At 39.2% G+C, this 27,911-nt stretch overlaps 1 protein-coding gene across 2 annotated transcripts in view; it reads left to right on the forward strand.

Moving 5' to 3' along the window:
* Nucleotides 1-27,741, forward strand: part of NDFIP2 (Nedd4 family interacting protein 2) — a 43,340-nt gene extending 15,599 nt beyond the window's left edge. The window contains exons 2-10 of one of the 2 annotated variants that reach the window (XM_084844727.1): nt 161-320; nt 1,501-1,637; nt 3,279-3,375; nt 5,397-5,410; nt 8,975-9,062; nt 15,994-16,118; nt 19,060-19,126; nt 21,736-21,841; nt 25,417-27,741. In XM_084844727.1, coding sequence (XP_084700853.1) covers nt 161-320; nt 1,501-1,637; nt 3,279-3,375; nt 5,397-5,410; nt 8,975-9,062; nt 15,994-16,118; nt 19,060-19,126; nt 21,736-21,839 — 792 coding nt within the window. In that variant the 3' untranslated portion in view covers nt 21,840-21,841; nt 25,417-27,741. The remainder of the gene's footprint in view (nt 1-160; nt 321-1,500; nt 1,638-3,278; nt 3,376-5,396; nt 5,411-8,974; nt 9,063-15,993; nt 16,119-19,059; nt 19,127-21,735; nt 21,842-25,416) is intronic. The other variant, XM_084844726.1, reaches the window with a different exon arrangement.
* The last annotated feature ends 170 nt before the right edge of the window (nt 27,742-27,911 follow it).

Consider the following 27,911-nt stretch of genomic DNA (forward strand, 5'->3'; position numbering starts at 1 on the left):
ATTGTAAATAAAACAAATTATATTAAATAAATTATACACTGGAGCAGGGGTAATTGTTGTAATTGATTTTTAATAGCTTTATTTATTTATCTTCCATCATAATGACTAAATGACTTGCATTAGAAAAACAGTTCTCTGAATATATTTGTTTTTTTTAAAGCTTCATAATGAAGACGATCCTCCAGAATCATCAGTGGTTGAACAACCGTCCACCTCTACAGAAACAATACCAGCTTCTCAAATGGAGGCATCTTTACCAGACACAGATACTTCACCTCCACCTTACTGTAGTATTGCTGCAGAAGCAGCTGCAACATCAGGTATTTCCTTTTTACATAACCTTCCCAGGTATTTTTAGCAATGCTGGAGCAGCAAATGCAGCCTGAATCATCTTTTCATTCAGAAGTATATGGGGTTATCATCACTTATTGCTGTCCTGTTTAAAGCAGGGGTGGGGAACTTGTGTTCCTCCATAGGTTGTTGGGTTCTAAATCCCATCACCCCGACCATTGGCCATGCTGGCTGGGGCTGCTGGGAGTTGGAGTCCAACAGCAACAGGAGGGCTACAGGTTTCCCACCCCTGTTTTAAAGATAACTTCTTCAGTTCTTTTGTATAGAAGCCCAAATGACTTGGTGCCTAACATACCAAATAGCTATATTGAGTTCTTTATGATACTGAATTAATTGGTATGCCTCTCTCTCTATATATAAGACTAGCAAGTCTCATTTGGTGCTGGTTAAACTTTGACTATGATCTAGCAGGAATCTTACAGTTAACTTATTAAATTTCTATAGGAATAAAAACAACAGTTAAGAAGAAAAGAAGCATGCTTCTTTGGTTTGAGATTATGCATGTATGTAGAAGATGCATTATCATCCTGTGTGTGAGAAAGAATTAATAGAAAAGAGGCAGGATACTATCCAAAGCTGACACAGTAGGAATTTGCAAATAGCACTAGCAGAGAAGCTGATTCATCATAGCAGGTTTATTCGAGAACTAGTGAAGCAAGTTGAGTTTATAGAAATATGGTTCCTGTACCTGTCATATAAATAAAGGGTGAAATGGCCTTTGACTTCAAACATCTTTTTGGAAAGATAACACTTACCTGAAGAAAATCAGTACTTGTTACTTTCATTAAAAAATAAATTGCTGGACTAAGTCGACATTAACAGATTTCCCGGTGTGTTTTGAACATCTGTGTTCTTCCTTCGGGAAACTAAAAGTATCACACAACTATTAAAAATTATACTTGGACCATTAATTTAGAAATTTATAAGTTATAAACAACAGAAATACCTTTGTAAGAGCTACGAGGAAACCTAGTCCTGATGACATGCACAAAACTGAGAACCAGTATATCGTATGTAACACCACTCAGAAATAGTATAGCATTTGTAACTAAATGTCTAATGTAGCTTGCTTAAGAGTGTCATGGACTGTGTTTCTGCTTGATTATTATTTAGTCTCCACATCATGAATTGCTGTGTGTTCTTTTACAGAAATCGAATTGCCTAATGAATTTTACCCAGTGCCACCTCCATACAGTGTTGCTACCTCTCTTCCCACTTACGATGAAGCGGAGAAGGCCAAAGCTGCAGCAATGGCAGCTGTTGCAGCAGAAGCAGCAGCTCAAAGAGTGAGTGAGCAATTTGTTTAGCATCAAAGGATACCATTTTGAAATCTGTAACTAAGATTGGCTTCAGTATATATTGTATACAAATGGTTTCTTAGGCAAACATTCTTAATATTTGTATGATTGGTTAAAAGTTCTGTTACTTATCTCAAATAAGTCCGGGCTTGTCTTAATTATCTACATAAAGCACCTTAAAAGTTGGAGACTATCTGTGCAGCATTTCGTAACAGATAAAAGCTCAGCTGACTGCTTCAAAGTTTACATAATGGTTTGCATAATCATTAGCCTAGCCTTGCCCTAATTGTGACTATCCAAGCCAAGTGCAGCTCCCTGGCAATATATTCTTGCCTACAAGGAACTCAGTAAACCTCTCTGCCGTTTTAGACCTAGGCAGGCAGCAATAATAGCTTTATTAAATCCTCTGGTGGACTACCATATGTACAGGGTGGGTTGCATTTGGTTTGGTGGGTTACAAATTACAATGTCACAGTGTAAAACTGCAGGTGCCTGGCTGCCTGGACACACTTAATTTATGCATGCACATAAGAATTTGGGCAGGTTTTTCCAGCCTGGTCCAGGGTTGGCACCTAAAAAAATACCAGTGCTAGTGCTTAAGCATTTGACACCAGCTCTGATGATGTCATCGTATTGGTCCATAAGGAGATAGTGTTTTTCATATGGATAAAAGGTTATATATGGTATTTAAATGGGTCTAGTACTGGAAACGTCATTCCTTTTTTTCTACTCTGTAATCCTCTAAATCTGATAAGAAAATTTATACTATACTATGGTCTGCAGCTTGGCAATCATAGTAACAAAATGATAGACTATCTGAATGTAGGAAGTTGTGTTACACTGAGTCAAGTTATTGATCCATCTACCTCCGTATTGTAGATACCTGACTGGCAGTTGCACTCCAGGTTTTCAGACAGGAGTTATCCCAGCCCTATCTGGAAATGACAGATATTGAACCTGGGACCATTTGCATCTAAAGCATGCGCTCTACCACTGAGCTATGGCCATCCTTTTAGAGAAAATTCGTTCAGCTGGTGAAGGTCTACTAACAGCTGAGCTGTGGCCTTGGCCAAGTCACTACCTTTTTTTATCTGTTCCATTCTGTAGAACAGCTGTTGCATATAGTGCAGTGAGATTATTTTGTATTTATTTGACTATTTATACTCATCTTCATTGTACACTGCCCTGGCATCTGTAAGGATGAAGGGGCAGTTTTAAATTTTTTTTTAATAAATAATAATAAATAAAATGAATGCTGTGCTGAGACCAGTAAGTATTTCAGGATTCCTATGTTGAAAATTACATGGAACGCTATTGGAAGATAATTTTGTCATATAAATAGTGTAATGGATCAACTCCAAATGCTTGGGTAAAATGCATTTCTGTGTGTAACATTTCCTCCGAGTTTCTTGTTTCTAATTCATATAAATAGATTATTGCTATATTCAGATTCCTACATTTGAATCATTGGATTTTTCTCTTCTGAGCTATCTATTTTCAATTCATTTTAAATCAAATTACATTTAACAGTTAACTTAGTTTGATAGAAACAGTACTTGAATGTTTGACTTGTACTGAATGGCCTAACATTCCTTTAGTTCTTCTGTCTTATTTTCTTTACATGCTTAGCACGGCCAATTTAGGGAGTCTAGGAGTCTCTTTGATGAAATATTCCTGAGCCCACCAGAGGTATGGTACAGTTCTATGAAGTTAGATTTTGCAGTGAGTTTTCTTCCTGGTGAGCAAAAACAAATGGTATTCCTGATCCCTTCTATTCCTTCTCTTGATGAACTTGCCACTACTCAAATCTCAGACTAATATGTTAAAATTCACCCTACTTTCTCCAAAGGGCACTGAGTTATCATGCAATGCTACACATGCCTTTTCATCAGCAAGCAATATTGACTTCGGTGGGACTTACATCCAGGAAACTATGTATAGAATTACAGCCTCAGACTGCAGTCCTGTACATACTTACGTGGGAGTAAGCCTCATGGTACACATACTTATGTGGGAGTACGCCCCATGGTACACAATGGGACTTCCGACTAAACATGTGTAGGATTGCACTGATAGAAAAATATGGTTTCAGTTGTGGAGATTGTCTTTGAAACACAAAGGCATTTTATTTGAAAGACCAGGAACTGGTAAGGTGGCCATCTTTACCCTATTGCAGTCTTCCCCAACATCATCCCCTCCAGATGTTTTGGATCACAACTCCAATCAGACACAGCCAGCACGGCTAATGGTCAGAGATAATGAGAGTTGTAGTCCAAAACATCTGGAGGGCACCAGGTCGGGGAAGGCTGCTCTAGAACATTTGCCACATTCATACGTATTAACATTCACTTGTGTGGACGCACGCGCTACTTGAGGCCCCTCAGGTTTCAGAGCTGTCCTTGCTGTGGAACAAGGCTACTGCCTTTTGGGTTAGGCGATGGATGTGATTTCTAGTCCAAGGGAAAATATATCTCGGAATAAAGGTCTGGTAAAAATGATGAAAGGAAAATATATTGGATGCAACACCTACTTTCAGTACATGAAGTTTCTGATTACAGACTATCCTCTTCAAGAGTGAATTGCATTCCTCTGCTCTCGTAAATGAATTCACTTTTATACTTAAGAATAGCATTATATCAGTTGCCTACCAAAGCATGGGATCAGTCTCTTTGGCAGTGTTCAAGGCTCAACAGTGCTGTTCGTTAATGTGACAGCAGTAGTTACCATCCCCATGATCCTGACAAATAGCGACTGTTTTCTAAAATCCCGAAGTAAATATGGTTAGGCTAATCGTGTCAGATTTTTACACTGCGACCTCCGAATTCCACTCACCAGAATTCTCAAGCAAAAATATGTGTAATGTATCAAAATAGTAATAGTTTTTGCTATTACATAGTACATTGCTAACTGGAAAGTTAAAACACCCCTGATGATAAATTAGTATCCCATTAACACGGAACACATTAAGTATCCCAGGCTTTAAACTTAGCAATCAGTAGAGTTCACCTGTGTTTCTCGTTCTCTGCTGATTGTATAATGGTGTGAGTAGAACTATTCACATCTTACTTGCACGAATAGGGTAAGCATGTTGAAAGGGGCAGTGGGGCCATGTGTTTACCATACCCCCGAAGTATTCCTGCTCCTTCTGTCCCTGCTGTCAAAAGTGTTTGGCATAACTTCTGAAATGGGCAGCCTCCTGTATTCATGGAGGCTGTCCTTGTGATTTAGAATCCTTATGATGCTGGGTTCTAAATCACACAATCAGCCATCATGAACAGAGGAGGCTCCTTGCTTCAGAGGTTATGCCAAACGTGGCAACAGTGGGGGCAAGTGTGGAATGGGCGGGGCTGAAGTCCCACTGCCCGTTGCACCACGCTTCCCATATTCATGTGGGTAGTGTGTGAATAGGGCTAGTGCTACAGTTGAATTCCATGTAGGGCTGTGTTATGCCACAACTGTGTGGGAGTACAGCAAAAGTGCAGAGTATGGTAGTGAGAATCTCGGCTTTCATTTTACAAATAAAAAGGCATGTTTCTAGGCTTTAGGGCTGCAAAGATATGCTTGAAAATGTGTGAGCAATGCTTGCTGAAATCTCCGATGCCAGAGAAGGGGCTGTATAAGATTTTCAGTGGTTGGGGATGAAGCTCAACGTCTTGCCCCCTCCTATGACTATGAAAATGAAAATGTGTAGAACAAAAGAAACTAGGCAAATCAGTCAATTTACTTAATTTATATAGATGACAACAGAATTCATATTTTTGGTTCAGAATCTGGATCGCTTGGGCACAAATTCTATTCTTTTTAGCACAGCCCTTTTTATACACTGCTGAGTGTGTTCATACTCCTCAGATGAGTCTTGAGTGATGCCAGCATTACAGTTCAATTGTGTACTCCTGAATTCTGAACAGGTAACTGTTTTTTTTGTTGCTTAATTGGCAAGTGGCCTTAATTGTGAGATTCCCAGTGGCATGTTGAAAGACATAAATGACGTGGGGGAGAAATGTGAATACCCGTCAGTAAATTAGGGCGGGGAGTAGGGGAAGAGAAGGTGCCATGAATTAAAACACTGCAAGGTACAGTCCCTCACATACGAAAATTGCTGGGAATGCTATCCATCCAGTATAGTTAGACAAAGGTCTGAGTGCCACATGGACAAAGTCCCTTTCATCACTGTTTAAGTACTCTGGTATAAGATTTGTAGATGACCCTGAAACACATTCTTGAATGCTAGGGACACAGTATCACTTAAATAAAATAAAAAGAAACTGAAGATGGAAGGCCAGTCCCATTTTTTTTAAAAATAGATACACAAGTCTGTTTTCAAAATATATGTAGATTAAAAAGTAGAGAGCGTAACAAGTGTTTTCCAGGATAGTCGCATGCTTTCTGGATTAGCTCACAGAGCTTTGCTGAACTCTTGGTCCTCCCTGGGACCTGTATTCATATGCACACTTGTATTTTAAAATAAAAAAAACAGGCCCAAGAGAAATTGTTTGGGAAGAGCGATGACATCAGTCTGTGCTGTACATTTTTGCCCATTAAAATTATTTGCAGGGAACTGCTTTATATCATTTGTAATGCTATAAGCAAAAGATTATGGAGCCTCAACTTGGATGACAATTTTATTATTAGTGTTTTTTTAGGATGCTAGCACCCTCTGGTGTCTGAATATCAGCAAAGCATTTGGTTTGGAATGTTTGTTATTTCCTTGTGGATCAAGTGTTGACTGTGATTACCAGTATTGTTGCATGATTGCATGATCATACGTTGCATGTCTCAATAGTATACCTACACCTCCTGCATTCTAAAATGCAGGTGGTGGCAAAACCTCAGGCATTACAAAAGTAAGACTAAATTCAAATTGTCCAATTGGAATTGAGACAGTTCTGAACTTCTAGAACTGTATGCGAATACTGGGGGTGGGGGTAATATGCTTATAATCTTATGGTGACTGCTGCTAAATTTAAAATACTGCTCAGGTGTTGCCACTGTATGCATCAGCAAGTAAAAATCTCCTTCAAGAATGCATTAGAACCAGGGGTTTTCCATCTTATTTCAGGATGAAGTTCTGTTAAAATGCTTCAAACTTCCCAAATGGAAACAGCGCATATCAAAAGGTCACTCTCAGCTGTAACTAGCTCATGGGTTTTGGTCTGATGCTGACATACCAAATGGATACTTCTCATTCTGATTTATTTATTTATCTGATTTAGAGAGCCTTCCCATGTGTGTCACTGGCTGTGGCCTCCACCACAAAAAACATGGAACAAGTTGAACATTTGGCTTTGGTGGTGGTTTCATTTCTCTCTGATTGTATTGTGAATGTCTATTCGGTGGAAATGGTATTTCTTGGCCCATGGTTCTTTTCACTGCAGATGTTGGAGAATGAACCTAGAACTTTCTGTATCCAGAGCATGTGTTCTACCACTAGGCTGTGGCTTTCCCTTGTGACACATTAACTGAATAAAACCTGAAAACTCATGACATAGAGTTATATCCAATGTTAGTTTAACTTAAGTCCCATTTATTTCAGTGGGTCTACTCTGAATATGAGTAACATCGGATCCAACCCATAAAAAGCAAGGGAGCAAGAAACTCATCAGAATTTTCCACTTGATCTGAAGACTCCAAAATATTTCACATTCTAGGACCCTTTGTTTAATATCTAAAGACATATTTTGCTGGTGGTCACTTCACATATTGAGTAAAAACACATTAGTTTCCCATAAATGTACATGCTGTGAGGAACAGCCAGTCTCTGCTCCCTCATGTGTGTACATGTCTTTTCAATCAGTATATCTGTTACTCATATTATACCCTTTGTAAACATGTCATAAACTTGATATCTGAAGCAGCTGTCTGGCTTTGCAGGGCAGAACTGCCTCATACAGTGGTGCCCTAACAGAGGGCGAGAGGTGCCCCAGTAATGGCTTTGTTGCTGTTACGTAGGAGCCCCGAAAATTCTTCATTGCTTTCATATAGAACTGAAAAAATGCCTGGACAGAAGACCACTTGGGGATCCTTGATAAACTGCCCTGAGTGTAATAATGTAAGAAAAAAAAGATGTTCTTTTCAGCAGTGGGCTATTATGCGAGACAGACTTGGAGTAAATGCCATGAGTACTAAATGAATTTCAGTTGTTTCGATTTCACTTACTTCAGATGACTTTATTTAAAATGTTTACATGGCACCCTGTTCTCAGGGTGGCTTGCAACAAGATAAAAACAAATTACATGTAGTAACTCAATAAAACATATAAAAATAAAGCCTAGGTAAAATGAATGTAAAACAGGAACAGATTAAAAGGCTCAGGGGAAATTAAAAGGTATTTACCTGATGCTGAAATTACATCAGGGTAGGTGCTAGTCAAGCCTTTTTGGGAGGACATTCCAAAGCTGGATTTCCATCAGTGAAAAGGACATTTCCTTCACAGCCAGCTGCTTTACTTTACTCAGAGAAAGGCCTCGGAAGAAGATGTTAAGGTCCAGGCAGGTGCATATGGGGACAGAAATTATCCTGTAGATATTCTGGTCCCAAGTCACGAAGGACTTTAAAATTCAAAACCAGCACTTTGAATTGGATCGAAAAACAGACAGAAAGCCAGTGAAAATGGCAAAGTACTTGGATAATATGCTCATACCACCCAATTCCAGGTAGCAAACTTGCAGCTGTGTTCTCAAGTTTTCAGACTATCTTCAAAGGCCAGGTGCAGTGCATTGCCATAGCCAAAGCAAGAGCTCAGAGGGTATGGATAACTGGAACCAGGCTATCCCCATCTCAGTAGGATTTTAGATGGCACAGCAACCTAAGCTGATAAAGAGGGTTCTATGCCATGGAGGTGACCAGTGGCTTCTGTGACAAGGATGGATCAAGAAGGAGCCCCAAATTTTGTAACTGATCTTCTATGATGAATATAATCTCTAGAATAGTGTGAATGCTATTCACCTGGGTGGTGAACAGTCACTCACGTGATTCTACCTGCTACTTTTGTTTGATTTCAGTCAAATGAATTCATGAAAGGGCCATTACAGTTTTGATTTTAGAACAGAACTCTATCAACAAAGTTATGTGGCTTAGCTTAAAACCCCTTTATATAACTTTGCCTACCTTTCATGTGCCTTTGAAGAACTGTATTGATGATTAATATAAACGATTATTGAGCTTGATTGTGATCAAGCAAACTAAGCAACTGAAGTGTATGTCCATAGTAATCTTGTTTTCTTATATGGATACCAGTTCCTGTTAAAAAGTGTAGTCTGAAAAATCTTAATTATTTTAATTCTACACAAGGCATGTAACTTTAAATTTTAATTTTTACCTTAAAGGAAGAAGAGTATCCCCCAAGGGATGATTTCAGTGATGCAGACCAGCTGCGCGTGGGCAATGATGGTATCTTCATGTTGGCCTTTTTCAGTAAGTAACATGTCTTGTCTTATGTCTGCAATCTCTATAAGCTACATTGGTTGAGGATAAATATAGCAGAATGGTTGATGTAACTAATACTGTCTTCCCAGGCACATGAGAAATAGCACTTATTACTGGAGAAAATGTTCATGTATTAAAGCCTTTATATATGTTTGTTTTCTTTTGAGGGCTGCTTCACAGGAAGCTGCAGCCAATCATAACTGTGACATATTTATCTCCATGATATGTGTACTTCCGGAGCATCTGTTTGGCAGATTAATGTTATGTGATTTATAATGTATGGAGCAACCCTGAGAGAGATCTGTGTTAGCATTAAAGCTGGGTACCGACAAAGTTTGAGCAAATTTGGTTCTCTGAACTGCAAACATAGTTTCAGTTAACATCTCTTCCATTGCGAGATAATTGGAAGCAAAGTGCAGAGTGATTATCTATATGTTCAAGTATCTGAAGTTTTTATTTACCTCAAGAGTACAAGCTAGGCTGTTATTTGTTATGTGGAGTAGGATGGAGTTCCTGGCACACCGTCTTGCTCAGTAACAGATAATGTCAAAATCTAGAGGATGAAGGTTTCCCAAATGTCCTCTCTGGACGTGTGTACGAGCGTACACACATTCAGAGATACACCCACATAAGGGTTTCAATGCTGTGCATGTTTAGACAGAAAAAAGTCCTAGCATTCCGCAGCCAGCATGCTAAACATGTATGGGATTGCGCTCTAAGGGACCGTGAACTTGGTCATAGCCTGCCTTGGCAGAGATGACCCAGTGATGGTCACACACACAGGTCTCTTCAAAAACAGGGGGAACTTATTGAACACATAAGAATCAGTCATTTCTCTTGGGAATTAACTAGTTGGCAAAAGGTGCTATATGAGCTCAAGAATGGAATCAAATGGTTCATATACGATGAACAAACCTTTACGTATTAAACAAATGAAACAAAAGTTAAAATTAATAGCATAGGCATCCATGCTCCGGGTTCAAGTGGTGAGAAAATTATTTCAGAGGCCTGCTCGGCAACGTAACTGAGGGCTGTGGTTCACAGGAGATTAGGATGCACACATGGATGGAGCATCTGGGTCAGACTGGGTTGGACTGTGGTTTTGAGGGGGTTATGGAGGTCAGGGCTAAGCAATTTGGGGCCCTAACACTGCCAGGGGAGGGGGTGAAGAGAGAGAGGTTTAAGGGGTGAAATTGTAAGAGCAGGGAGGGAAAAATAACTCATGGATGCTTCTAACAAAAATAAGTATCATGTCCCTAAGATCAGCCTTTGTACCAGAGGACTAGAGAGTGGCAAATTTAGCATCAATTTTTAAAAAGGGATCCAGGGAGGATCCCGGAAATTAATGTCTATTCTGGGTAAATTGGTTGAAAGCATTATTAAAGATAAATTTATTAAGTGTATAGAAGGATGCACCATGCTGAAAAAGAATCAACATGGCTTCTGTAAAGGTGTATTCTATCTTGCCAGCCTTTCAGAGTTCTTTGAGAGGGTACTTCCAAAAGGCTTTTGTCAGAATCTCTCATCAAAGGCGCCTGAGCAAACTGAGCAGTCATGGAATAAGAGGAGAGGTCCTCTTATGGATCAGTAACAATAAAGAAGAGAAAAACAGAGTAGGAATAAATGGTCAATTCTTGCAAAGAAGGAATGTAAACAGTGGGGTCCCATAAGGATTGCTGCTTTTTAACTTGCTCGTAAATGAACTTGCTTGATATCCAGCAACCCGAGCAAGTGTATTCTCCATATAGCAACCTGTCTGTGGAATTCCTTCCCCCATCATATACAGGCGGCTCCAAGTCTTTTAAGCTTTTGGCACCAGCTAAAGACCTGTTTGCTTACCCAGGCTTTTGATTGAATTTTCCTCTTTTCTTCTGCTGCATTATAAACTCTTTTTATCTGTTACTGTTCTCTGGTTTATTATGTTTTTGTCAATGCTGTATTATTTTACTGTGTTCTGTTGTTTGTATCCCGCTTTGGGATTATTTTAAACTGAAAAGTGGGTAAGAAATTTCTTATGTAAATAAATGAACTAGAATTCAGAGTGAGCAGTGATCTGGCTGTGTTGGCTGATGACACCAAATTATTTAGGGTTGTTAAAACAAAAAGGGATTGAGAAGAGCTCCAAACAGGGAGAATGGGCATTAAAATGACAAATGCGGTTCAATATAAACAAGTGTAAAGTGATACACATTGGGGCAACACATCTCGTGTCGCTTTCCAACAAGTACCCAGTCTCAGTTCAGAAGCCCAGCATTATTCCAGGTAGATCAGCACTGTGTTAAAAGCATCTAGTTTTGCATTTACAGTAATGAAATTCTAATTTAAGATCCAACCCCTATGTGTTGTGTATGTAAAATACATTAAGCATTAACAGAGAACTTATTCCTTACTTTCAAATTTAATTTGCTTCTGTACTTGGAATGCTGAGTTCCTGATACAGAACTGGTTATAATTCATTTGTGATATGTGACTGCCATCTTGTGACAAATCCATACATTGCAACTTTTAGCATTCAGCATTAAAGTCATAAGACACTTATGGCATATTGCAGCCATAAGTGTTGCTACTTGCAGTTGCCTGAAATAAATTAGGCCTTCAATATAAAGAGATGCTGAGTTTGTAAAAAAACAACAACACCAACCTATAGATATGCTATGCAAGTGTATTGGATACTACTCGTAAGACTAAAACCACCACCACCACCATCGCATTGGTTCATGTTAACCAGGCAGTACAATTTCTGACCCACAAATCCAAATGCAGCATACCAACCATGTATTGTATTGCTGAGTGCTTTCCAATCCCAGTTTTTCATAGCCTGAGACGGGCAGCAAAAGCAGGAGGTTTAAATGAGCCACCATAATTGCCCTTTTGCTTATGTTCAGCTTGGTGAGTTGGAAGTTGTGTAATCCATATGTAGAGAAACAGTAGTAGATGGGTAAAATTATATTGACATCATTTGTTATAAACCGCCCAGAGAGCTTTGGCTATGGGGTGGTATAGAAATGAAATAAATCATCATCATCACTGATTAATATTTCTGGAAATGTCAGTTGGCAGGAGCAGGTTCTAGAAAAGTACAAAAATACACCCCCCACCCCCCCACGATTTCTGGACATCCCGAAAGTAAATGATAATTTTGTGATTTATCTTTGGGGCAAGGGATCCTATTTGTTTATGATAACTTATGATAGCTAAAAACAAAGTTAAAATTGCAGCTATAAAAAAGGCCTAATAAAATATCAAGGTTTCACCCTAAAAAGGTAACAAACTTGGTGCCAGCCAAATCTCTGGGGAGGGAATTCTAAAGCAGGGATGCCACCATAGAGAAGGCTCTGTTTCCAGTCACAACCTGCCTAAACTCTGGTGGCACTGTAACTTAAAGGAGGGCCTCCAAGACAGATCTTAATGCATGGACAGGCACATGTAGAGAAGGTGTCCTTGAGATATCTCAGTCCTAAGACATTTAAGGCTTTAAAGTCCCAAGTAGCCATTGAAATGGATCTAGATAAACAGTACCATCCAAGAGCTTATGGATGGCACAGTCACCACTAGCTCAAGCACCTTGCCTAAAATATCTATATTTGTGACCAGTCAATAGTTGGAATAATCCTCTGGGGCCCAAGAAGCATTTTTTTTTAGATGTGGCATCACAACAACTGTTTCTTGTAAGTCAGGCAGGACCATCTATCTCACAAAGAGGCATTCATAACTTCCTGAACCCAGCCAGTCAGTCCTCTTCTGCATCAACATAATGAGTCAAAAGGGACAAGGGTTGACTAAACGTGTCATAAGCAACACTCCTCCAAACACCTTGTTTGCATCCTCAGACCATAGTAATTGAAATGTATCCAGTAACACCTGACTTGATAGCTCTCTAGGTGCATTCATGTTATGGATAATGTGGTGTCCAAGTTACTGTGGATGTGAGCAATTTTATCAAAGTGCTTTGTAAATGATTCATATTGGGTCTCCAAGTGTTCTTTATCATCTTTCTCATGGCCCGATTGAAGAATGCCATTAACCACTGGAAAAGTTCCAAAGGCTGGCATTGCAAGGACACAGTGATTGTGGTGAGGTATTATTTCTTCGCTGCTGTCATTGGCACAGAATAGGCACTAGAATGTTTGTTTGGATTTGTCTAGAGTTCACCACTAGCATTCCAGACATTGTCCGATCTGTTTCAGCATCCCCAGCTCCCTGGTAAACCACAGTGCCAGGTGGGCCCTTACTTGTGGGAAAAGACTTAGGAGCAATCTTGTCAGCTTTCTGGGTCATCTCTGTATGCCAAAGATCAACCAGGGAATTGACAGGACCACCAGTCGTGCGAACGAGAAGCTTCCTGAGGGCTTTAAGGAATCTATCTGGATCCACTCGCCACTAAGAGCAGACCATTCTAATAGGTTTACCATGCTTGCTGAGGAGAGAACCATGGCAAGTCTAAACCTCACTGGGTAATGGTCTCACCATGACAAGGGAATTCAAAAGAAATCCCTGATACTTAGATTCCCCCCTTTCTTGACCCAAAGAGAAGCAGATCCAGACTGTGACCTGCCTTATGTGTTTGACCAATGACAAGTTGGGACAGCCCTATGGTTGTCATGGTGGCCTTGAAGTCTTGAGCCAAGAAAATAGCCTTGGCATGAGCATTGGAGCTCTCCAGAACAACCATTTGTCAGCTTGGGCAGGAAGACTGTTGGGCAGCAGGATGGTCAGTACTCCCAACAGAATCCTTAATTTACCACATGCCTGACACCAGGAGTCTGTGAAAAGGAAGCAGCTATATTGGAGGCATGAACAGGTACCAAGGTATCAAAAGTTTGGAAGTTAAAGTAATCTAAAATGTGGGAGGTCAAAACAAAGTTGTTATAAAATTAAATGATTGCTTCGAGAATTCAAAATGGCTAGGAACTGAAGATGAAATATTACATTGGCTGGGTTCACACAACACAGCAAACCAGAGTACAGGTTGAGAATGGGTTGAGTGTGGGTTGTCGTTAAACAATGGGTTGTTGTTGTATCGTGGGATGTTGTATTGTGTGAACCCAGATGTGTGAACAACCCACAAAGAGAACTCATGGTTTGTTGTTGGGTTGTCAACTGTGAGTTGTTCGTGGCTAACAAACCATGGTTTGCAGCTGAGTTCACAGAACACAACAACACACGGTTCAACAACAACCCATGGTTCAAAAACAACACTCATTCAACCCATACTCAACTTGTACTCTGGCTTGTTGTCTTGCATGAAGCAGGTCATTTTCTCATACATTACAAAAAAACCTAAAAGTATTCAATATACACATTATGTAAACCTGGATTTATATAGGTTTAACAGTTGATAAAGAAGCCAACTATGACTGACAGAGTACTGATGTGTTCCTTTGAAAGCCAATCCATGGGTTGTTCTAGGGTTATGCAAGGGTTCGATCCTCGCATAACCCACGCCACTCGGGTTCGCACAACATGAGAAACTATGGCCTTGCACCTGCTGCAGTTTGCATACATAAAATGGCAGCCAGCACGCATTACAAAGCCCCACGGGTTAATCAACCAATGGTGGCTTAGCATTACACACAAACCAGGTCAGTGAAATAACTTGTGAGGTGTAAAAATGCTGTCTGTGGAATTTAGCTTTGCTTTCTGCATTATTACTTGACTTATAATCCGGCTTCTGCAAGTTTTCTCTGGTCAGCCAAAGCCAAAACTTGCTAATGCCAGAACCCTGCCACTCCCCTTGCTCCTTAATTTTGCATATGTTGAAATCTCTCCCTATTAAATCAGTGGTACTCAGAAGTGCTTTACTTTGGCTGGATCATGTCTCAAATGATTTGATATATGTAGTCTGTTGACAGGGCACCTCATTCCTGTGATGATAAAACTGTTTCATATAGCCAAATTAAAATGTGATATTTGCAGTTAAAAGTGATAAGTCTAGTTGTTTGAATTAGCCCATAATAACAGAAGAAATTGGGAGATGGAGCCCTTCATGTTTTGAGTATTAAATACTTATTTGAGTGCTTTATCTTAATGCCTTCTTTCATAGGGGAGTTTTTTTGTTTTATTAGAGGTGTGGAATTAGCCATTTCCATAACAAAGGTTTTTACTCCTGCTTTTTACTATATAATTGAGAGAGTTCAATACTGGCCAGATCACGGACTTGCCTACTTCACACATTTATGAAGAGTGGGCAGTATCCAATTGGGACTTCCTGCACGTGACCAGCCCCACCATCCAGGTCTGCAAGTGGCCCCTACTGTTTGCGCAATGTGATATAGTGCTTCCAGGGGCAAGCCCCCAAATGAGCAGAAATACTCTTTTCTGGAAGTGAGGAGATTGCCAGAGCCTGCCCATTCCAGAAGTGAGTGTTTCTGCTCATTTGGGGGCTTGTCCCTAGAAGTGCTATATTGCATCATGCAAGCGATAGGGGCTGCTTGAGGACCAGGACCGGTGGGACTGTTTGCGCGCAGAAGGCCCCAGTTGTCTGCTGCCCAGTGACTGCTAGGCTTTAGAGCTCCGATTGTTTCACCCCAGTTCAGCAATACTTTCTAAGCATTGTGAGCTACCCCACCGTATTGGGTGTTTGCAGATGGAGAGCTCCTAGCTTCTGCTTAGAAGGCATTGTGAGGCTTTTGTCTTTTCCTTCTTAATGGACTTTTGGAGGTAGTGAAAAGATGTAAGAAGCGGTGAGAAAATACAGGAGGCTTAAGAGTGGAGAATGACTATAAAATTTTGTGAATGAGGTAGAGTGATTGCAATGTAAAAGTGTCATCTGGAAGCTCATTTTTAATGTTTTCTGGCAGAAACATGACCTTTAAACGTTCTCCAATAAGTGTACTGATAAATACAAATTTAATAAACATGATAATAATTCAGCTAATAGGAATGCAGTTAACTTTTAACAAAGAATGTTTTATTTTAGTGGCATTCATTTTCAACTGGATTGGATTTTGCTTATCGTTCTGTATAACTAACACCATAGCAGGAAGATACGGTGCCATTTGTGGATTTGGACTGTCCCTGATCAAATGGATTCTTATTGTTCGGGTGAGTGGTTTTAATTACAGATTTTAGGTATGTGTTTTTCCTGTAGATTTATTTAAAATGCATTTAATTGTGTATTCTTGAATGTATCAAGACTGGCAAATTATTATTTCCACTTCAGCCAAGAAAACTTATATGAGAGGGAATTTTACTGTAATTTAATGCAAAAAAAGAAAAAAGCATTATGTGGTGGTTTTTTATGGAACCCTCCTTCTTTACACTTGATTTGTTTAGTCCCTTAATTATCTATGAATGCTTTGTTCTTATTGAAATATGATGTATGATTTGACACTTCTACCAGTGATTAACTTGAGGACAAGGCTCAATATGTTGAGGCTTTTATGTCTGACTCAAGCAATATGGTAATTTATTTAAGTTAAATTAATTTTTAGTACATTTAATCCCTGTGGAAACTCTAAAAAGGGCCTGCTTTTCAAATGTTTTCAGTCATCAGATGGTTATAAATGACATACAACGGATTTAACATATGTTAAGGAAATAAATCTTAAGGATAGAAAAGCCTTGTGTCAAACTGCATGTTTCGCATAAAGTCAGGGGCCAGCTCCAGGGTTGAGGGAATATCCAACATCATCCTATGGGCCACCTCCTATGAGTGATCCCTCCCACTCCTGCTCTGATGCCTGCTCTGGGCCCCATTTTTTAAAAATCTGTTTTACTTTTTTTTCCTGGTCCCATGCAGCTTCCAGTTACCATCTTGGTTTTGTTCATAATACCCAGGAACTGAAATATCTTCTGGGGCAGGGGAGATGGATGCTGCCACGTTCTTCTGGTGAAAAATTATGGCTGTTGCCAGAACACATGGCAGCCACCATATGTGTTAGCAGCTGCCAACCTTTCCCCATGTAAACATAGTGGCCATCTTTTTTTCCTCCCTGCAGTGATCTGGAATTACTTAATTTCTAGGGTTTTAAGGGCAAATCTGAGATGGTGGCTGGAAACCTCTCTGTCCTGGAGTTTCAAAAAAGTTTGGGTTTTTTAAATTAGTAAACATTAGAAATCAGGCCAAGGGGGTAGTGGCACTTAGGGCTCTGTAGCTGCCTGAGAATGCCTCATGGTGGTGCTGTGCCTGCATAAATTGTGTCCTCCAAAGTGTTTGGACAGGTGGGAAGGTGAGGCAAGCAGAGCACATCTTAGGGCAAGCCAAAACAAAGGTGAGTCAGGGACAAAAGCAAAGGGAGTCTGTTGCAGGAAACAGTGGTAGAGGCCCAGTAATTGCTCAGAGCTGGAAACATTTATAGAAGTCAGGCAGTAGCACATGGCCTGTTCTGCCTATAGTGTTAAAAAGACATAGATTTTCATAGGGCTAAGGAGCCATAATATACACTATGCTCATCATCTAAGGTCCTTCTTGAGTGCCTCTTTCGAGGGAGGCTCGGAAGGTGGCAGCAAGAGGGAGGGCTTTCTTGGTGGTGGCCCCCCAATTATGGAATGATCTCCCCGATGAGGCCCGCCTAGTGCCAACATTGTTATCTTTTCCATGCCAAGTTAAAACCTTTCTCTTTTATCAGGCATTTGGCAGCATATGCCAGAGTTTTAATCAGGTCCCGGATTTGTCTTACGGTTATGGTTGATTGCTCAAAGTTGTTTTTAGATATATGTTGTCTCTATGTGTATTGTCTGTTCATGTGTTTTTATGTAAAAGGTTTTTAAAAGTTGTATGCTGTATTTTTAATGGTTTTTAATCTTTCTAAACCGCCCAGGGAGCTCCAGCTATGGAGCAGTATAGAAATATAATTGATGATGATGATGATACGGCCACTTCTCACTGAAGTGTAGTGAATGTGTTGTAATACTGAGGGAAGTGTATCTGCATCTGATGGATATGTATACTGATGGGTGGTGTTGGTGTGGATGTTTTTGTTCCTTACTTTAAAGCCTTAAATAATGCCCCATTAAATATTTTAAATTGCTAACCTGTGAAAATTAGTTTTATGTTTTTGCTGTCTTTGGTTGTATTTTTTTAAACATTTGACTTCACAGAATGCTTTATGCAGGCTTACCAATTGTTTGCTGGTATGAAATAACCTGGAATTGTTTGACAAGTTGAGTCAGCAATAGAGAAGGAAATGGCAAAGCAGCCTCTGCTTAACTACATTGTTTCATTCCACCTTCAAAAGTTGCACTGAAGGCTTTGTGGTATTGGGAGTGTGAGCCTATAACTGGTCAATTCTTGGAGACATTTGATTCGACTCTTTTTTTTTATCAGTGAAGCATGTCGTCTGGAGTCTGCTCAAGGCCAGATACCTGTCTCCAAAACCATCTCCAGCTGCCTGTTTAGATTCCCACATCACAGAGAGGACAAAACTGTCTACCATGCTCACTAACAGGAACGATTGAATTGGCCCTTCAAGGTTCATTTAGCTGTGTTCAGCTTGCTGCTGGGAACTGAATGCCGGAGCATCTAGTCTGAAAATGAAAAGAGTTTAATGAATCGGGGGTCTTTATGGAACTGGTATTCTTGGCAGCGATTATCAGTAGGGGGTGTACAGAAAGTCAAAAGCTCTTCTTTTGTGGGGTCAGCCAAACATCCCCATCTGATAAGATTAAACTAATGTGACTTTTGGTGTTAATATCAAAAGCAGCAGGCTGCTGTAATGTGTTTGGGGTGGAGGAGGAAAAAAGAACCAACATGACCAGTATAATAGTGAATGTTTGATTCTGATGTGTAATGCTTAATACACTTTTTCACAGCTTGGTTGAGATTTCTTTGTTTGCAAGGTACACAAAACAAGATACCCCAGACCTTCCTCTTCTCTTATAATGATGCACAGAGTATTTATCTTCCCAAATGTATTGACTGTGCTTTCTTTTATCCTTTCCGTATGTCCTAAACGTGCATTCGCTTTGTCAGTAATCCTTCATATGTCATAAAGATTATTTGAAATAATAGCTTACATGTTTGGTTTTTTCCACCCCCTTTCAGTTCTCGGATTACTTCACTGGCTATTTCAATGGACAGTACTGGCTTTGGTGGATATTTCTTGTACTTGGTAAGCCTTAATCAAAAACTTTAATTGTTGAATTTTAAGTAATTTGATGGCTTAATAGAAAAATCCAAATTCAGTTTAAGAAAGATTTTGCACATCAGTATCAAGAGTTGATATGTATGGGTGAGAAGAGTATCACAGACCAAATGCCATAGACAGAATTTTCATATTACCTCTGCTCAGACAACATTATTTTCAAAAGAGACAGGTCATACATTCAGGTAGGAGTCATAAATGTAGTACATGAAACCAGCCCTCAAGATAGAAAAGCTTGAGCCATAAATATTTAACTTTATTTTTTTAAAATAAATTAAAACACCTCACATGTTTTTGCAAAATAATTGTACCATGCCTATATTCAAAATTCTATTTGAAAATCTGACTTATATTTTTCATCCTCAGTTGCATTCATTGATTTTCCATATTTTACCGCCACTCCTTTGATTGAAAGATCAGAAAAAATAAAGATCTCTGTTAGGGACCGTGTTGAGCATGGATTTTCTGAATGTTTTACACTTACGAAATCCCTATTTTTTCATTGATCTCATTGAGTCTAAAAATATCATCACAGCTAAACTAAAACAATTCAAGTATTAAAGTTCAAAGTTAAAATGTATAAGCCTTCTATTTAAGGTGCTCAGTTTTCATAAATAGTTTTTCATCAGGACTATCTGAAAAATTTTTACGATTTTGAATGCTAGAGCGTCTGTCATTTTGTATTCAATTCATGGAAGCATCCTTTTTTGCCTTAAAATGCATTGTGCATCAATCATTATTCACTCGGGCAAGGGGAAGGGCATTATGCCTACTGAACACAATGCTTCTGTTCCCTCCGTTTTCTTTTGAAAAGCAATCTGTCAAGTTTCAAGCTTGCTGGGAGGGGTGAGTTGGGGAAGGAAGAGGTGCCCCTCTTCAACCCCTGATGATTTATGATCATTTTATTATATGTTCTGATATTTTCATGGTAGTAAGGTAGCTGAACAGTATAATGTCCTTCCTCCTTTTCAGCCTAGATGCATTAGTAGATGTTTGTATAGCTAATAACAGAGCAATTAGCAAACATCCCCTTATGATTAACTCATATTGCCTCAGAAGTGCTCATATTGCCTCATTGGTATATATTTACCATATCTAGATGTGTCAGTTGTTTTATATGAGGCACAGCCCAGGTATAGGTGCCATTGGATAGACTAGGTGCGGGTCTATCACGATGTTGCCATTTTTAATTTTGTAAAAATGGAGTAGCAGCTGAAAAGGAGTGATGTGTTAATGCACAATGTTTCTTGTTCAGCAGATAGTCCCCAGAGTTAGAGGGATATGTGGTGAAACAAAGAAAGTGCTTACATGTCTTACAAATTACGAGTTTTGTTTCTAGCTGGCTCCATTCTCCTTGGCAGAAATGACATTTGTGTCAAATACATGTAACCTTCTAAATGGAAAAAAAAGTGCAGTGGGTATGCACAAGACGGAGAGAATGGCGCAGACATAACAGCTTTTCCACACTGCATATAGTTAAACTATGGAATTCACTACCACAGGATGTAATGATGGCCACCAATTTGGATGGGGGGTTAGACAAATTCCTGGAGGAAAAGGCCATCCATGGCTACTAGTCCTGATGCCTCTATGCTACCTCCAGTATCAGAGGCAGTGAGTCTATGTACACCAGTTTGCTGGGGAACATGGGCAGGAGGGTGCTCTTGCACTTGTGTCCCACTTGTGGGTTCCTCGTTGACAGCTGGTTGGCCGCTGTGTGAACATAATGCTGGACTAGGTGGAACCTTGGTCTCATCCAGCATGGCTCTTCTTATATTCTTCTGTAAGCCCACAGAAGTTTCTAGGCCACAACTATCTTTACGAGGCCACTTGCCCACATATAATTTCGGGGTACACTGATGTCCTGAAAGGGAAGGAGGAATTTCCCCTCCCTGGCTGCCTGGAGGCAATTGTTGCCAGAGATTACCTGGGTAAGTGGCTGTTTACAAGCCTAGTTCCATGGGAAATGTGTGCTATTCAGGATGAATACAGAGAACAGTTTAACAAATTGTAATTTAACATGATTTGCACACAAAGCCACTAGGTATGCTGATTTGTCTGTATTATCCTGCCAAATAGGGAAAAATTGATCACTGAAAAAGAGGGTTCCCATTTCAGCAATCCTTGGGGTGGACACACAAATTGATGTAAAGTTTTATCTCCTATAAAATGGCACAGCACAATCCCTCCTCTGCTTTTGGTGATGCTTAAATGGTACATTTCACTTGAAATGGGAAACCTTCAAAATTCAGTGCAAGCCTAGTTTTAAATGTATCAGAAAGTAACTTTGTTCTTGGAGGTTTCCAAGATTGACTGAACTGTACTATGCTGTACAGGAAATTTAAGTTTTCATCTGAATTGCCATGAATCTTTAGCTTCTCTCTATTCTCTGTCTTCCTACTTAGAAAGCATTCTACATACCAGTTCTCTTGATGTGTGAAATGGCAAATTACCAAAGATTTATTTCCTTTTAATTAATTCCATAGAGGTGTCCATATTAAACTGTTGCCATCAAAAAAATAAGGAAAAAGAGTATGCATCTTTTAATATATTTCATATTGTATCTCTGGTTTTAGGCCTCCTCCTATTTTTCCGAGGTTTCGTTAATTACCTAAAAGTCAGAAATATGTCTGAAAGTATGGCAGCTGCTCATAGAACAAGATTTTTCTTCTTGTACTAGAGGTAAGCAGTATTGCTTCCTTTGTAGGTAAGTACTTTAAATGTATTTGTTGTTGGTTAGTATTTTCCTTCAAACTGAAATGGACTTCTCAGTGTTGAACATTGGAAAAAAGAAGATGTGATGTATGACTATTGCCTTCATTAAGTTGAGGTTCTTATTTGCCTAAAGCAGGGGTAGGAAACTTGTGGCTCTCCAGATGTTTTGGCCTACAACTCCCATCAGCCCCAGCTAGCATAGCTAATGGTTGATCCATCATCATTACCAAAGATAGAGGGCAAACAACAGAGGGAGGGAAGAATGAGGGCAAATGTTCTTGCATATACTTAAAAAGCTTGGTTACAGTTAGGGATTAAGAGGATAAACCAAAGGCCATGTGGAAAATGTGGGTTTTGAGGAGGGATTGGAAGGAAAGGGGTAACACATACCATACACACATTCAAGGAAGCAGTTTCATGTGTAGTGGGGGGCAGCAATGAAGAAAAGGGAAGAATCATTTATGGGCACAGGAAACCCTTCAGTTGACTGAAGTTGTAGAGTTGAAGGAGGTCATGGGCAGGAATATAATGAGAAATAGAACATTAGAGTTCGACAAGGCTGTGGATAAGGTTATCCGTGGACAGTGAGGACAAGGCTACATTTAAACTTGACAAAAAGTTAGCAATGTTTAAATTAATAAATTACTAGATATAATTTAGGGGCTGCAGATGATGAGACTGTAGCCCAACCAATGTAGTACAGGTTAGTGTTAATGTAAATGAACTATTTTAAAAAATATTGCAGAAATGTATAACCCACTTCTGACCGGAACCCTCAAAGTGGTTCATAGCATAGATGAAAATTGTATTGCAGCATAAAAATATTAGAAAAACTCAAAACACTCCACATCAATGTTGTTCTCAGCATAGAAGAGGAAGTGGCATATAAATAACGTCTCCGTAGCATTTTTAAACCAAAAGCCTGTTTAAGCAGAGGCGCTCTTATGGCCTTCAAAAAAGTAATAGAATCATAGAATAGTAGGGTTGGAAGGGGCCTACAAGGCCATTGAGTCCAACCCCCTGCTCAATGCAGGAATCCAAGTCAGAGCTTCCCTGACAGATGGCTGTCTAGTCAACCAAATGGATCTTGTGTATTTCTGATGGGAGGGAGTTCCACAATGATTAGGCTACCACCAAAAAGCTCTGTTACTAGTAGTGACTGGTCACACTTCTTCTTTTTTTTAATACTTTTTATTCTATTTTTTATCTTTATAAATGGAATAAACAGTACCAACAACCTAGTCATTATCTACAGTTTCCAACAATACAGTATTCTTAGGAGGACACAGCAATAACGAGAAAGGAAAAAAAAAACAAACAGAAGAAGGAAAAGGAAGAAGAAAGCAAGAAAGAAAAAGAAAAAATATAAAAAAGTTACTTAAAAGGATCAAAGTTAAACTGCATTACACACAAACTTCAAATATCATTCTACTTAAAAGTTATACCTATAACATTGCCAATATTACAATTCAGTATAGTATAGATAATCAACCTTCCATTTCAATATCATATCAGTCTTACAGTAAGGGAGCAAGCCTACAATTCATTTCCAATAACCATATATTGCCCTTCAGTTAAAATATAATAGTAAAACTTAACAATTTAACCAGCCAAAAATATTACTAATCAAAGTCTCATAATAATGATAGTAATAATAATAAAAAGGAAGGAAATTAAAAAGGATAATAATAATAAGAACAAATCACTAATAAATTTTATGCTATCTGTATTTTAGATAGTGTCATTTCTAAATCTATATATGAAAGTATACATATCTATACACACACAAACAAGAAATTTATTATAGGGTATATCATGTCTAATATAAAAAAAGAGGAAGTAAAAAAGAGAGAGAGAGAAAGGGAGATGTACGTAAACAGTCCTCTGGACTGGCATACTGCCTGGACTTTATAACCCAAACAAATCCAAAAAAGAATAATAATTGAAAAGTTCCCAGCTCATGAGGCTGGGGAAGATGTCTCCTGTGCCTTACTTTGAACGCCAGCTAGCCAATCCTCCGTCATTTCATGATTTAAAAACTTTTTCATCTGGCCTTCAAAAAGAATGCAAAATATAGCAGGATATTTGATATAATATTGCAGATTCATTTGTCTTGCCTGATTTCTTGTCTTGGTAAATTGCCTTCTTTTGTCAACGATTTCTTTAGTGTAATCTGGAAATAACATAACTTTGTTTCGTGTTGGCCCCTCAAAAAGTTCTTCCACTTCTCTTACCAAGCGCAAAATATGATTTTTTTGTAGAAACTCTTGCAAATTGAACTATAACAGTATAGGCAGTCCCTTTGATGCCACAAACTGGACCTGGAACACGGTATGCATGCTCAATATCGAGTAAATCAGATGGCAGAGCAAGTAGCTCATGCAGAAATGTATACAAGAATTTAGACAGACTTATATCAGCAGGCAGATCTGTGATACCAAGGATATGCAGATTCACTCTACGAGTATATGCGTCCAGTTGGGAAATTCCCGCAGACAGGATATTATGGGAGGCATGCATAGCCATCTCTTGCTCAGACCTCTGGTCTTGGAGAGCATTAACCTTCAATTCCATCTTTTGCAAAGATCTGTTAATCTTTCCACAGCCCCTTGAAGGTTAGTAATAGAATCTTGAATTGTATCCAGCCTCTTAGCCTGTTCTGCTAATTGAGAAGACAAAGTTTTTATCAGAGCCAGCAACTCCTCTACATCTCCGGCATCTCTAGAAACCTTTGCCAAGGGAGGGGTTGGGGGAGTTGGCGGTGGTCCCGCAGCTTTTTTCCTTCCCCTTGATGCTGCCATCCTCCTCTTCCATAAAGAAAGCAAGTAAGTATAATTACAAACAAACAGTCACTGCAACAGATTTTGCAGGTCTTCAGATATTGTTGGTATTTTTAATTCATAAATACTTTCGGAGCTCGTCAGCCCTGAAGTCTCCTAATTGCAAAGGAGTTTCAAAACAGCTTTGAGTAGATGACAGTCCGGAAAACTGACGTTAGAGTCCAACTCTTATGCTGCTCCTCAAAAGCAGTTGTTCTTCCAAGATTTTATCCAGATGGTACTCTAGCTTCCCCTTTTAATTCCAAAGGAAGATGAAAAGGTTTTTCAAACTTTTAAAAGCTGTTTGAGGAGGTGACGTGCGGAGCCTCCGCAGGACGCCTGCCAGGGCGACATGGCTCCTACCAGAAGTCCCGTGACTGGTCACACTTCTGATGGTGGTGGCACTTGCAGAAAGACCTCATTTCTTGATCTTAGCACTCAGCGAGGCATATATGGGAGAAAGTCCTCACTCAGGTGTCACAGATGAAACCCATATAGGATATTAAAGATTTGGGGCACCTTGAATTTAGCCCAGAAATGAATTGGTATTGTGGTACTGGTGAAATACTCTTTATGCCCTGACACAGCCTCAGTAGCTTCCATGGACTGTGTTCATGTATATATGAGAATGTTGTAATGTTAAGAGATGCCACTTGATTACCTGCTAACTTGGTAAATATAATATTTTATTTAACTAAAATATAACTGTTTCTTTATTCCCAGACTGCATCAACCAGACATTCCTTTCTCATGCCAATGTGAACTTCCAGCCAATCTCTAACCTTCCAAGTGAATAGGGAAGAACGACTACTAAAACCCGAAGATACATTTGAAGCAAGATCTTCTTGCCGTTTAGTGAATGACAGGGTGGTTTATGCTTAGGTGCCATTTCTGTTCATTCTAGTAAATATTTATATTAAGCCTTGCCTTTTGTCTTGCACATATGCATATGTGCTAATTAACAAGAACTTTACAAAGAATAAAGTCCATGCATATAGTCTGCTAAGCAGTTGAATACAACCAGACTTGACTAATCCATGTTTGAATCTGGAAGATTTTAAGTGGTAACATGTTTTCACAGTATTAAGTACCATCCACTTGCTGGTTCTGATGTTTCGTTGGGTACAAACAACTTGTACCAGAGGACTCGTAGTAGACCACTTGGACTCTGTTAGTGTGTAAATTACTTTCACCCAATTATGCACATAGAACATTTTTTATCACATAATTTGTAGTTCTACAAACACATGTTAAGAAGCATTCTGTTGAGAGCTGTCCAAGGTTGTCCCAGTGCACCTCTCTTGTAATGTCCTCATTGTGTGAATATGCTTTTTCCGTTCATAGATGTGGGCAATTTAAGCAGTAGCCTTAATTGCAACCATTTTAAAGCCCAGGATAAGCAGATGCTTGACATCAGCATATACAGTAGAAACTGCATCTACTGTTGTGAAACAGTCCCAATATATAGTCTGATCCTTATGTTTTGGGAAGGTTGCAGTTTCTGCTTCACCACGGCACCATCCCATGCTGCTCTGGTATTGTAGGAAGTCTGAAGAAAAATAGTAGTGGGATCATAAGGGGGAGGCTGCAGCGGCTTCAGCCTTTGGATTAGGAAGGAGTGAAATTTCTGTGGCTCTTCCCATGTGGTTTCTGCACTTCTGTCTTAGTGCAACAATGTAGGATTTAGCCTTGTCGGAGTAGTAGCCATACCACTCTCAAAAAATTTGTATCAGTCCTGTGCTTGTGAAAAAGATACATGCAAATTACCAGTCCTTATGACTATGGCAAAACATTCACAATCACAGTTAATCTCCTATGTTTTACCAGTTTGATCTACTTACTGGTCTTTTGACTTAGATAGTTTGATTAATACAAGCCCTGCAAGAAAGCTGTAGGCATAAATCTGTAAAGAGCCAAATGAATTAAGATGTGCATCTGAACAAAGTAGTCTTCTAAGTGCATGACTCTGAAGAATGAATGTGGATCCCCATCCTGTGGGAGGGGGGGAACCTTTAACCCAGTTCATTCTCATGTTCATCATCTCATTGGAAAGTCTAGCATAAAGAGTTGCTAGCCTGATCCTGCACTTTTCTAGGTAGGTGGACCTCCTCCCCTATCCCATACACCTTACAATCAGGCATAACTGGACATCAGGAGTGTATGTTCTCCAAGCACTCCAGCTGCACAACCTTCATTCTGCTAGGTAAGTCTGTAAAAGAGCCCTGCTCAGTTTCTAATTAAAAGGAATGGAAGTTGCACAGCACCAGCGGATAGAAAACCTAGATGTTCAGCTTAGAGCATCAATTTTCATTGTCATTATGTTATGTGAAAACACATAATCATTTATTGTTTAAGGAGTATCCCAAGTGGCTTTAAGAGATAATTCGGTATATTTTTAGTGGGTATGAAACTGAGTTTAGATATGTTCTAACAGGTACATTTTCATTCCACCCACCATACTCCCATAGCAAATATATAAACAATGGTTTTCATATAACAGTAATGAAGTTCCTTTTGAGTAAACAAATATATCTAGGGCTTATGGGGAGGCAATGTGACTAAACATATCTATACCTTCCCCAAAAATCTCTGGGACTTAACACTGGCATGAAAGGAGACAAGATCTCTTAAACATCCACAATGACTCTCATCTCAGTTTGCTGCCAATCACTAATCACTGCATCTTGGGAGTGGGAAACGCACATTTATTCTGTTTATTTTTTTCATTTGAACTCTTGCATTTTTAATACTAACATGTAGAGGAATTATATGTTGTCTCATTTAGTGCTGTATCCAATTTTGTATCATTGTATGCATAAGGTCAACAGTTTATATTCTTTAATATTTCAGGATTACTAAAAAAAAAAAAAAATAGCCTAAGAGTTTGAGAGCAAATGCCCGTTCCTGCTTTTCATGAAAACGAAATTCTTTTATGAGTTCCTACATGTTTCTCTCTGAATTCATCAGTGTTTTTTCTGTGCTCTCTCTCTGCATTATTTGTTCTCATGAGAGACAAGTGAATAAATTTTTGTTTTGTTTTGGAATAAAGGCTCCCAGTTTTTGCATTGTACATTAGAGAACCATTCTTACACCTTTTTATTAGACCAAATAATTCATCATCTGACCTTTATTCCATTTTTAGAACTATATTATGAATCAAACAGAGGTGATATGGGAGATATATGAGCAGGATTGTGTGTGCGCACGCATGTGCCCAT

This window comes from Heloderma suspectum, chromosome 3 (genome assembly GCF_057233095.1).
Source record: "Heloderma suspectum isolate Gila_16-S chromosome 3, 16-S_ref, whole genome shotgun sequence".
NCBI lineage: Eukaryota > Metazoa > Chordata > Lepidosauria > Squamata > Helodermatidae > Heloderma > Heloderma suspectum.